The sequence below is a fragment of the Lolium rigidum genome, chromosome 2 (genome assembly GCF_022539505.1).
Source record: "Lolium rigidum isolate FL_2022 chromosome 2, APGP_CSIRO_Lrig_0.1, whole genome shotgun sequence".
Lineage (NCBI taxonomy): Eukaryota > Viridiplantae > Streptophyta > Magnoliopsida > Poales > Poaceae > Lolium > Lolium rigidum.
Window position 1 is genome coordinate 185,980,205 of NC_061509.1, and position 13,469 is coordinate 185,993,673.

The 13,469-nt window shown below is 41.6% G+C and overlaps 1 protein-coding gene across 1 annotated transcript; it reads left to right on the plus strand.

Moving 5' to 3' along the window:
* Nucleotides 1–1,789: 1,789 nt before the first annotated feature.
* LOC124687834 (probable high-affinity nitrate transporter-activating protein 2.2) lies at nt 1,790–2,761 on the plus strand. Its single transcript, XM_047221570.1, has 2 exons — nt 1,790–1,928; nt 2,213–2,761. The coding sequence occupies exons 1-2, from the start codon at nt 1,790–1,792 to the stop codon at nt 2,662–2,664; spliced, it is 591 nt and encodes a 196-aa protein (XP_047077526.1). The 3' UTR covers nt 2,665–2,761.
* The last annotated feature ends 10,708 nt before the right edge of the window (nt 2,762–13,469 follow it).

Genomic DNA, 13,469 nt, shown 5'->3' on the forward strand with positions numbered 1-13,469 from the left:
CGTCAATGAAGATTTCAAATATCCCCACCGATGATGGAATGGTTGTAAGACTACATGTCAGAGGTACGTTACTAATGGCGGATGATTGTGTCACTGGTGTGTCAAAAATGCCTTCCCATCTGGCGGTTGTTGAAACAACGAATACGTCACCTAACATCTAGAATTGACGGTAACATTGTTCCAATCCTCGTCATATATGGCTTTTGTTGACTATCATTTTGTTATGTAGTTTTCACGAGTACGCTCCTTTATGAAATTGGTAGTCACGAATATGGGTTTTCGGAAAAGCATTTCACATCCGTCAGTGGTGTACATTACCAGTGGCTATATATCAATAATGTCGGCCTCTACCGTCAGCAATGCGGAAAACGTGCCCGTCACAGTTAAGCCTTTTTCCGGTAGTGAAAAGTTTGCCTCTTTCGTCCCCCATGGGCCGCGAAAACGCGAAACTTGGGTAATGGTGTAAAAAGTGTGAGGATTTTAACAGGGTCGCCTTTACCAGGGCCGTCCACTCTCCACCTGTTCATAGCCCCTGCCATCCCAGATGACAGCAAGTAGGATTTGACCAGGTCACCAGAGAGAGGCGGGAAAGAAGCTTAGTGAGAACATCCTGCTTGGACATTTGCTTATTGTTGTTGAAGCCGACACGTGACTTGGTGAGCTTATGGTTTTTTGCATTCCTACACGTTGTTCGCGCTGCCCTGCGTCGTTCTTCCTGCATTCCGAGTGACTATTCCCATAGCACTGGGGCCCGATTTCCTCGTATGGTTTCCCATAAACTTGCACAAAGTTGTTTCTCTTCGTCGCTGAAAAAAATTGTCGATGATGCTGATTTTCGGGCCTCTGAATGGCCAGTTTTCCTCGAGGAGGATGTAGAAGATGTAAGCCCCGAGGGACTCCTGATCTCTCGGCCTTCCTGCCTAGGCTTTGTTATGGACCACGGATCCGCCTTTCCCAGGGTCATCCAGTATCTGCCTGTTCATAGCCCCGAGGTACTCCTGAGATCACAGCCTCCTGCTGAGATCTTCTGCCTCCTCTGAGTACCCTATATTTGGCAACCCCGTTAGTGGTCACCACTATCGACTTCCTGCTAGACAAGCTTCGATAACTCTATAGAGAATCATATTCGCCACCGGCAACTCATCACCAGCCCTCGCACTAGTTGTTTTTAGGTTTGTACTTAGTGATAGCTCGAGTGTCTTGTTGTTCAAACTTGTGTTGGGCCGGAGGCCATGTTATAATTGTAAGCTGGTCTTAGCATATCCCTGTTGTTTGTTTCTATTCATGTGAACTAGTTAGGGTTTTATTAATTTAAAACCAGGGTACGACGGCCTTTTATCTAGAAAAAACACTGAACATAACAGTGAAAATTGATTTTTGTGGCCACTTGGTGCTTAATTTGCAGTCGCCGCTTCTCACTACAACCCCGGGCTGGACACTTTTGGCCCTCTAGAACATCGAAGACCCTCAGAGGGGGCAAAACGCGAAGCAAGTACCATGACGTGAGATCTGGCTTCCGACCAGCTAAGCCAGTTTCCGATTCGCTTGATCAGACGGACGCCTCCTCGGCCCCACGAAATACGGCACTGGCAGCTCCTGCTGATCTGCCTCCTCTCCTCGCCCACGGTCAACACCCATGGCGGTCGATATGATCGCCTATATTATACCCATCCGTACTCCTCCATCTCTCCAGATCCCCCACCAAAGCAAAGCAAAGCAAACCTCCCAAGCTCCTCTCTGCCTCCTCCGATCGATCAAGCAGCCAAGCACTAACTAGTCGCTCGTAAGGATGGCTCGGAGAGGGATGGCCATGGCGTTGCTGGTGGTGGTCCTCGCCGCAGGGTGTTGGGAGTCGGCGAGCGCCGCGGCGATGCTCTCGCAGCTGAAACCAACCCTCGCGGTCACCGCCTCCCCCACTCCCAACCAAGGTACGCACGCCTTCGTTTATGCTGCCTGACTTGCGCCGCATATTCGTTTGTTTGCTATACGTCACGGATTGGCATATATGGCCATGGCTATGTATGCAGCAAGTTAATTAGCATGCTATTCCAAATATCCGACGGCAGCCGGCCGGCCAATAGAAGAATCTTGGATATTTAGATGCTCAAAGCTGTCAAAATATAATTCTTACACCGATTTTTATATTTACATAACACTAGTATTTGCATTTTAAAGTTGTTAAACTCTAACACGCATGACAATCCATGGCCAGTTCTCCACGGCGGCGAGGACGTGATCACCGTGACGTGGTCCCTCAACGCGACGGCCGGCACCGACGCGGAGTACAAGAAGGTGAAGGTGAGCCTGTGCTACGCGCCGGTGAGCCAGAAGGGGCGGGAGTGGCGCAAGACCCACGACGACCTCAAGAAGGACAAGACCTGCCAGTTCAAGGTCACCGAGCAGGCCTACGCCGCCACCGGCACGGTCGAGTACCGCATCGCCCTCGACATCCCCACCGCCACCTACTTCGTGCGCGCCTATGCTCTCGACGCCTCCGGCACGCAGGTCGCCTACGGACAGACCTTGCCCGGCGCCACCTTCGACGTCATCAGCATCACCGGCGTCACCACCTCCATCAAGGTCGCCGCCGGCGTATTCTCCACCTTCTCCATCGCCTCGCTCGCCTTCTTCTTCTTCATCGAGAAACGCAAGAAGAACAACTAAGATCGAGACCATACGCTCAAATGTTTGTGTTGTGCCGACGAATCCATGCCATATGGGTGCAACAATCTTCATGTATATCTCCTCTTTTTTGTTGTGAGCGTGTAAACTACTTAAATGTATGAAATAATTTGCGGAAGAACTTGGCTTCCATAAATTGGTGTACCGTCTGTAGTGGTGCTCTTCGAGTACCGTGTCTCGATTTTTAGGTATACCCTTCGTTGGCTTTATGTAGCCATGGTATACTTCTACTTATATTTTTTTTGTTAAAAGCATATCTAGAGATTACTCGGATTTTCTCTGAAATGAAAACCCATGCTCTTATTTTGGTGGTTAAAACGGCTATAACAGACGCTTGTGCAATGTTCCTTTTGTAGAAGCGTCCTTCTTATAAAACCTCTTTCGCAGTTCAATATTGCCAATGGTGTTGCTGCTGCTATGAATCCCAGATCACTTTGGCAGGACTGGATCTTTTTATTATGTTTTCTTCTGTTAGCATTCGTTTTGCGAAATAGCTGTTAGCATCTTTGATATCAGACTAGTTCTTAACAATATGCTGTTACAAATGCCAGGTATAATTAGTACCATATTAAAAAAATCGTCTTATTGAAAAATAATTTTGTGCCATTTGTATCTAGTATTCATGACGAAGCATTGGGTCAGGACGCCGATATACTCTGACTTTGGACAGGATAGTAGCGGTGTGATCAGAGCTGATACGAACAGCGAGCTACCACACTAGCTTTGTTCCGTACCTCGCCTGGTTATTCCGTAGCCGTACGATAGTACCATCCTAGATCCGTTTCCCGATTGTCTATACTCACTCATCCTCCTTAACCATGTTCATACATGTAAAACGAATATGCATTATGCTTGAAATAGCAAGCAAGCACGGTTCCACCGTTCCCGGAACAAAATGGACAAGCATGTCATGCACATAAGATCCAGTGCGAAATTGTGGTTCGAGATTTCAACAAGGATGATAGGAGCAAGTCACTAATTGTCTAAAAATGCATAACTAGATAGTCTCCACCTGTATCCATCTCAGAGTCAACTTTGTGATGAAGTGCACGTATGCGATACTCCTTCCAGGCGTACGGAAGGCCAAGAGACGATACATTACATTGTTTTGTAGCGGCTAGGAGGGACAGCAAGGAGCTAATCACCTACTAATTTATTCAGCTTCACATGGAGGGGGCTACTTCAGGCTGAAGGTCAGATTAACAATGTCAACTCTTTGCTCAAAATTTATGTCCTGGTGAGCTGTACCTTCTGAAAGCGATCCGTGTGTTTCCACAATGTCAAACAAGTTTTGCCTTTCAAGATATTTCCAAGATGGTGGTGACATGTACTTTTTGTTTTTGTTTTGTTTCACATGTACTCCGTAGAACAGTTTGAATCAACAATCACCTCACCTTATAGTCAACAGTGCACATGGGGTGTCCCAAGTTGTATGACTCGGTGACTAGTAAGAGTACTTATCATCTACTGCTTATTTTATGTACTCGCTTATCCTCTACTCCATGCCGACCAACACATGGAATCAGTACCATCTCTGGTATGAATATGACTCGTAGGAGTACATATCATCTACTTATCTAGGGCATTTTTTTTTCATAGAGAAGTGGAGGAAATCATAAGAATGGGACTTTTATTTTTGTCGACACTATCCTTCCATTTAATACACTATTCAACTTTAGAGAGATTATCTTATTACCACAGGTTATCAATGCAGCGTATACAACAATGCAGACCAATTTATTTACTTAATGTTTGCTTTAAGATTTTCACCATGGTGGCTACTATTAGGCTCAATTCGGTGGCTGATCATGTGGTGTGGCCTACTCAAATTATGTCCATGCAAGGTCGATATATCCTTGATGGAGTTGTGGCCTTGCATGAAACAATCCATGAGTTGCATCGCAAAAAGTTGAATGGAGTTATATTCAAAATCGACTTTGAAAAGGCCTATGATAAAGTTAAGTGGTCATTTCTTCAACAAACTCTCAGAATGAAAGGTTTTCTGATAAGCGACGTGCTCTTATTAACAACTTTTTTTGGGGGGGGGGGGGGGAAGTGTTGTCATCAAAGTCAATGATGATATTGGTAAATACTTTCAGACAAAGAAAGGTCTGAGGCAAGGTGATCCATTATCTCCAATGTTATTTGACATTGTGGCGGATATGTTGGCCATCTTAATTGAGCGGGCTAAAGTTGATGGTCGGATTGAAGGAGTGGTTCCTCATTTGGTTGATGAGGGGCTATCTATTATTCAATATGCTGATGACACAATTCTTTTATGGAGCATGATTTTGAAAAGGCAAGAAATTTGAAGTTAATACTTTCAGCGTTTGAGCATGTGTTAGGTCTTAAGCTTAATTTTCATAAAAATGAATTATTTTGTTTTGGTGAGGCCCAAGACGATGTCAACCTTTATGCCGAACTTTTCGGATGTGGGTTGGGCAGTTCTCCAATCAGCTATATGGGCATTCTGATCCATTATAGGAGGCTCACGCGAGGAAAGACTACAGAAGCGTCTTAATAGTTGGAAAGTAAAATTTCTATCTCTAGGTGAAAGATTGGTTCTTACAAATTCAGTACTCACAAATATGGTACTACATATGATTTCTTTCTTCCAGTTGCCTAAAGGAGTCTTACATAGATTGGATTATTTCCGATCCAGATTCTTTTGGCAAGATGATAACGCGTGAAGCACACGTCCGTTGGGAACCCCAAGAGGAAGGTGTGATGCGTACAGCAACAAGTTTTCCCTCAGTAAGAAACCAAGGTTATCGAACCAGTAGGAGATGAAGGCCACGTGAAGGTTGTTGGTGAAGGAGTGTAGTGCGGCGCAACACCAGGGATTCCGGCGCCAACGTGGAAACTGCACAACACAATCAAAATACTTTGCCCCAACTTAACAGTGAGGTTGTCAATCTCATCGGCTTGCTGTAAACAAAGGATTAAACGTATGGTGTGGAGAATGATGTTTGCTTGCAAAGAACAACAGAGAACAATTATTGCAGTAGGTTGTATTTCAGGTGTAAAAGAATGGACCGGGGTCCACAGTTCACTAGTGGTGTCTCTCCAATAAGATAAATAACATGTTGGGTGAACAAATTACAGTTGGGCAATTCTGCTGTAGTAGCAGGTGGAGCAATAGGTGTGCATAAGAAATCATTATTATTTGTGGTTGTGAAGTCACACAACTTAGTATTCTCAACAGTACCCATTTTAGCAGTAGTAAATAAAGCAAACTAGATAAAATAAATGCAAGTAACTAATTTTTTGTGTGTTTTAGATATAGAGAACAAGATAGTAAATAAAGTAAAGCTAGCAACTAATTTTTTTGTGTTTTGATATAATGCAGCAAACAAGAAAGTAAATAAAATAAAGCAAGACAAAAACAAAGTAAAGAGATTGGATTGTGGAGACACCCCTTGCAGCGTGTCTTGATCTCCCCGGCAACGGCGCCAGAAAATATTGCTTGATGGCGTGTAATACACACGTTCGTTGGGAACCCCAAGAGGAAGGTATGATGCACACAGTAGCAAGTTTTCCCTCAGAAAGAAACCAAGGTTTATCGAACCAGGAGGAGCCAAGAAGCACGTTGAAGGTTGATGGCGGCGGGATGTAGTGCGGCGCAACACCGGGGATTCCGGCGCCAACGTGGAACCCGCACAACACAACCAAAGTACTTTGCCCCAACGAAACAGTGAGGTTGTCAATCTCACCGGCTTGCTGTAACAAAGGATTAGATGTATAGTGTGGATGATGATTGTTTGCAGAAAACAGTAGAACAAGTATTGCAATAGATTGTATTTAATGTAAAAGAATGGACCGGGGTCCACAGTTCACTAGAGGTGTCTCTCCCATAAGATAAATAGCATGTTGGGTGAACAAATTACAGTCGAGCAATTGACAAATAGAGAGGGCATGACCATGCACATACATGATATGATGAGTATAGTGAGATTTAATTGGGCATTACGACAAAGTACATAGACCGCTATCCAGCATGCATCTATGCCTAAAAAGTCCACCTTCGAGGTTATCATCCGAACCCCTTCCAGGTATTAAGTTGCAAACAACGAGACAATTGCATTAAGTATTGTGCGTAATGTAATCAATAACTACATCCTTGGACATAGCATCAATGTTTTATCCCTAGTGGCAACAGACACATCCACAACCTTAGAACTTTCCGTCACTCGTCCCAGATTTAATGGAGGCATGAACCCACTATCGAGCATAAATACTCCCTCTTGGAGTTAAGAGCAAAAACTTGGCCAGAGCCTCTACTAATAACGGAGAGCATGCAAGATCATAAACAACACATAGGTAATAGATTGATAATCAACATAACATAGTATTCTCTATCCATCGGATCCCGACAAACACAACATATAGCATTACAGATAGATGATCTTGATCATGTTAGGTAGCTCACAAGATCCGACAATGAAGCACATAAGGAGAAGACAACCATTTAGCTACTGCTATGGACCCATAGTCCAGGGGTGAACTACTCACTCATCACTCCGGAGGCGACCATGGCGGTGAAGAGTCCTCCGGGAGATGATTCCCCTCTCCGGAAGGGTGCCGGAGGCGATCTCCTGAATCCCCCGAGATGGGATTGGCGGCGGCGGCGTCTCAGTAAGGTTTTTCATATCATGGCTCTCGGTACTGGGGGTTTCGCGATGGAGGCTTTAAGTAGGCGGAAGGGCAGGTCAAGAGGCGCCACGGGGGCCCCACACAACAGGGCCGCGCGGGCCCTATGCTGGCCGCGCCGCCCTGTTGTGGCGGCGCCTCGTGGCCCCACTTCGTGACTCCTTCGGTCTTCTGGAAGCTTCGTGTAAAAATAGACCCCTGGGCGTTGATTTCGTCCAATTCCGAGAATATTTCCTTACTAGGATTTCTGAAACCAAAAACAGCAGAAAACAGCAACTGGCTCTTCGGCATCTCGTTAATAGGTTAGTGCCGGAAAATGCATAAATATGACATAAAGTATACATAAAACATGTAGATATCATCAATAATGTGGCATGGAACATAAGAAATTATCGATACGTCGGAGACGTATCAGCATCCCCAAGCTTAGTTCCTGCTCGTCCCGAGCAGGTAAACGATAACAAAGATAATTTCGGAGTGACATGCCATCATAACCTTGATCATACTATTGTAAGCATATGTAATGAATGCAGCGATCAAAACAATGGTAATGACATGAGTAAACAAATGAATCATAAAGCAAAGACTTTTCATGAATAGTACTTCAAGACAAGCATCAATAAGTCTTGCATAAGAGTTAACTCATAAAGCAATAAATCAAAGTAAGGGTATTGAAGCAACACAAAGGAAGATTAAGTTTCAGCGGTTGCTTTCAACTTATAACATGTATATCTCATGGATATTGTCAATGTAAAGTAATATAACAAGTGCAATATGCAAGTATGTAGGAATCAATGCACAGTTCACACAAGTGTTTGCTTCTTGAGGTGGAGAGAAATAGGTGAACTGACTCAACATAAAAGTAAAAGAAAGGCCCTTCGCAGAGGGAAGCATTGATTGCTATATTTGTGCTAGAGCTTTGGTTTTGAAGACAAGAAACAATTTTGTCAACGGTAGTAATAAAGCATATGTATCATGTAAATTATATCTTACAAGTTGCAAGCCTCATGCATAGTATACTAATAGTGCCCGCACCTTGTCCTAATTAGCTTGGATTACCAGGATTATCATCGCAATACACATGTTTTAACCAAGTGTCACAAAGGGGTACCTCTATGCCGCCTCGTACAAAGGTCTAAGGAGAAAGCTCGCATTTGGATTTCTCGCTTTTGATTATTCTCAACTTAGACATCCATACCGGGACAACATAGACAACAGATAATGGACTCCTCTTTAATGCATAAGCATGTAGCAACAATTAATGTTCTCATGAGATTGAGGATATTTGTCCAAAACTGAAACTTCCACCATGATTCATGGCTTTAGTTAGCGGCCCAATGTTCTTCTCTAACATTATGCATGCTCTAACCATTAAACGAGTGGTAAATCTCCCTTACTTCAGACAAGACGGACATGCATAGCAACTCACATGATATTCAACAAAGAGTAGTTGATGGCGTCCCCAAGAACATGGTTATCGCACAACAAACAACTTAATAAGAGATAAAGTGCATAAGTACATATTCAATACCACAATAGTTTTTAAGCTATTTGTCCCATGAGCTATATATTGCAAAGGTAAAGAATGGAAATTTTAAAGGTAGCACTCAAGCAATTTACTTTGGAATGGCGGAGAAATACCATGTAGTAGGTAGGTATGGTGGACACAAATGGTATAGTGGTTGGCTCAAGGATTTTGGATGCATGAGAAGTATTCCCTCTCGATACAAGGTTTTGGCTAGCAAGGTTATTTGAAACAAACACAAGTATGAACCGGTGCAGCAAAACTCACATAAAAGACATATTGTAAACATTATAAGACTCTACACCGTCTTCCTTGTTGTTCAAACTCTTTACTAGAAATTATCTAGACTTTAGAGAGACCAATTATGCAAACCAAATTTTAGCAAGCTCTATGTATTTCTTCATTAATAGGTGCAAAGTATATGATGCAAGAGCTTAAACATGAGCACAACAGTTGCCAAGTATCAAATTATTCAAGACATTTTAGAATTACTACATGTAGCATTTCCCGATTCCAACCATATAACAATTTAACGAAGAAGATTCAACCTTCGCCATGAATACTATGAGTAAAGCCTAAGGACATATTTGTCCATATGCAACAGCGGAGCGTGTCTCTCTCCCACACAATGAATGCTAGGATCCATTTTATTCAAACAAAAACAAAAATAAAAACAAACCGACGCTCCAAGCAAAGCACATAAGATGTGATGGAATAAAAATATAGTTTCGGGGAGGAACCCGATAATGTTGTCGATGAAGAAGGGGATGCCTTGGGCATCCCCAAGCTTAGACGCTTGAGTCTTCTTAAAATATGCAGGGGTGAACCACCGGGGCATCCCCAAGCTTAGAGCTTTCACTCTCCTTGATCATATTGTATCATCTCCCTCTCTTGATCCTTCAAAACTTCCTCCACACCAAACTCGAAACAACTCATTAGAGGGTTAGTGGATAATAAAAATTTACATGTTCAGAGGTGACATAATCATTCTTAACACTTCTGGACATTGCACAAAGCTACTGGACATTAATGTAACAAAGAAATTCATCCAACATAGCAAAAGAGGCAATGCGAAATAAAAGGCAGAATCTGTCAAAACGAACAGTCCGTAAAGACGGATTTTATTGAGGCACCAGACTTGCTCAAATGAAAATGCCCAAATTGAATGAAAGTTGCGTACATATCTGAGGATCACGCACGTAAATTGGCATATTTTTTTGAGCTACCTACAGAGAGGTAGGTCGAAATTCGTGACAGCAAAGAAATCTGTTTCTGCGCAGTAATCCAAATCTAGTATGAACCTTACTATCAAAGACTTTACTTGGCACAACAATGCACAAAACTAAGATAAGAAGAGGTTGCTACAGTAGTAACAACTTCCAAGACTCAAATATAAAATAAAAGTACTGTAGTAAAAACATGGGTTGTCTCCCATAAGCGCTTTTCTTTAACGCCTTTCAGCTAGGCGCGAAAGTGTGTATCAAGTATTATCAAGAGACGAAGCATCAACATCATAATTTGTTCTAATAATAGAATCAAAAGGTAACTTCATTCTCTTTCTAGGGAAGTGTTCTATACCTTTCTTGAGAGGAAATTGATATTTAATATTACCTTCCTTCATATCAATGATAGCTCCAACAGTTCGAAGAAAAGGTCTTCCCAATATAATGGGACAAGATGCATTGCATTCAATATCCAAGACAACAAAATCAACAGGGACAAGGTTATTGTTAACGGTAATGCGAACATTATCAACTCTATCCAAAGGTTTCTTTATAGCATTATCAACAAGATTAACATCCAAATAACAGTTTTTCAATGGTGGCAAGTCAAGCATATCATAAATTTTCTTAGGCATAACAGAAATACTTGCACCAAGATCACATAAAGCATTACAATCAAAGTCATTGACCTTCATCTTAATGATGGGCTCCCAACCATCCTCTAGCTTCCTAGGAATAGAAGCTTCACGTTCTAGTTTCTCTTCTCTAGCTTTTATGAGAGCATTTGTAATATGTTTTGTAAAGGCCAAATTTATAGCACTAGCATTGGGACTTTTAGCAAGCTTTTGTAAGAACTTTATGACTTCAGAGATGTGGCAATCATCAAAGTCTAAACCATTATGATCTACAGCAATGGGATCATTATCCCCAACATTTTGAAAAATTTCAGCAGTTTTATCAATTTCAGCAGTTTTAGCAGTTTCAGGTAATTTTGCACGCTTCGCACTAGGAGTAGTAACATTGCCAACACCAATTATTTTACCATTGATAGTAGGAGGTGCAGCAACATGTGAATCATTAACATTAGTAGTGGTGGTAATAGTCCATACTTTAGCTACATTATTCTCTTTAGCAAGTTTTTCATTTTCTTCTCTTTCCCACCTAGCATGCAATTCAGCCATCAATCTAATATTCTCATTAAATCTAACTTGGATGGCATTTGCTGTAGTAACAATTTTATTTTCAATATCCTTATTAGGCATAACTTTCGATTTTAAAAGATCAACATCAGAGGCAAGTCTATCAACCTTAGAAGCAAGAATATCAATTTTATCAAGCTTTTCCTTAACAGATTTGTTAAAAGCAGTTTGTGTACTAATAAATTCTTTAAGCATAGCTTCAAGTCCAGGGGTGTGTTCCTATTATTGTTGTAAGAATTCCTATAAGAATTACCATAACCGTTACCATTATTATAAGGATATGGCCTATAGTTATTACTAGAATTGTTCCGATAAGCATTGTTGTTGAAATTATTATTTTTAATGAAATTTACATCAACATGTTCTTTTTGAGCAACCAATGAAGCTAACGGAACATTATTAGGATCAACATTAGTCCTATCATTCACAAGCATAGACATAATAGCATCAATCTTATCACTCAAGGAGGAGGTTTCTTCGACAGAATTTACCTTCTTACCTTGTGGAGCTCTTTCCGTCTGCCATTCAGAGTAATTGATCATCATATTATCAAGAAGCTTTGTTGCCGCCCCCAAAGTGATGGACATAAAGGTACCTCCAGCAGCTGAATCCAATAGGTTCCGCGAAGAAAAGTTCAGTCCTGCATAAAAGGTTTGGATGATCATCCAAGTAGTCAGTCCATGGGTTGGGCAATTTTTAACCAAAGATTTCATTCTTTCCCAAGCTTGTGCAACATGCTCATTATCCAATTGTTTAAAATTCATTATGCTACTCCTCAAAGATATAATTTTAGCGGGAGGATAATATCTACCAATAAAAGCATCCTTACATTTAGTCCATGAATCAATACTATTTCTAGGCGAGAGATAGCAACCAATCTTTAGCTCTTCCTCTTAATGAGAAAGGAAACAATTTTAATTTTATAATATCACCATCTACATCCTTATACTTTTGCATTTCACATAGTTCAACAAAATTATTAAGATGGGCAGCAGCATCATCAGAACTAACACCAGAAAATTGCTCTCTCATAACAAGAGAAAGCAGGTTTAATTTCAAAGAATTCTGCTGTAGTAGCAGGTGGAGCAATAGGTGTGCATAAGAAATCATTATTATTTGTGGTTGTGAAGTCACACAACTTAGTATTCTCAACAGTACCCATTTTAGCAGTAGTAAATAAAGCAAACTAGATAAAATAAATGCAAGTAACTAATTTTTTGTGTGTTTTAGATATAGAGAACAAGATAGTAAATAAAGTAAAGCTAGCAACTAATTTTTTTTGTTTTGATATAATGCAGCAAACAAGAAAGTAAATAAAATAAAGCAAGACAAAAACAAAGTAAAGAGATTGGATTGTGGAGACACCCCTTGCAGCGTGTCTTGATCTCCCCGGCAACGGCGCCAGAAAATATTGCTTGATGGCGTGTAATACACACGTTCGTTGGGAACCCCAAGAGGAAGGTATGATGCACACAGTAGCAAGTTTTCCCTCAGAAAGAAACCAAGGTTTATCGAACCAGGAGGAGCCAAGAAGCACGTTGAAGGTTGATGGCGGCGGGATGTAGTGCGGCGCAACACCAGGGATTCCGGCGCCAACGTGGAACCCGCACAACACAACCAAAGTACTTTGCCCCAACGAAACAAAGTGAGGTTGTCAATCTCACCGGCTTGCTGTAACAAAGGATTAGATGTATAGTGTGGATGATGATTGTTTGCAGAAAACAAGTAGAACAAGTATTGCAATAGATTGTATTTAATGTAAAAGAATGGACCGGGGTCCACAGTTCACTAGAGGTGTCTCTCCCATAAGATAAATAGCATGTTGGGTGAACAAATTACAGTCGAGCAATTGACAAATAGAGAGGGCATGACCATGCACATACATGATATGATGAGTATAGTGAGATTTAATTGGGCATTACGACAAAGTACATAGACCGCTATCCAAGCATGCATCTATGCCTAAAAAGTCCACCTTCAGGTTATCATCCGAACCCCTTCCAAGTATTAAGTTGCAAACAACGGACAATTGCATTAAGTATTGTGAGTAATGTAATCAATAACTACATCCTTGGACATAGCATCAATGTTTTATCCCTAGTGGCAACAAGCACATCCACAACCTTAGAACTTTCTCGTCACTCGTCCCGCATTTAATGGAGGCATGAACCCACTATCGAGCATAAATAC

Bases quoted from the DNA above. Each gene is read 5' to 3' on its own strand.
- LOC124687834 (XM_047221570.1), top strand. From the start codon at position 1,790: ATGGCTCGGAGAGGGATGGCCATGGCGTTGCTGGTGGTGGTCCTCGCC. The intron at 1,929-2,212 runs GTACGCACGCCT...ATCCATGGCCAG, and splicing joins CTCCCCCACTCCCAACCAAG to TTCTCCACGGCGGCGAGGAC.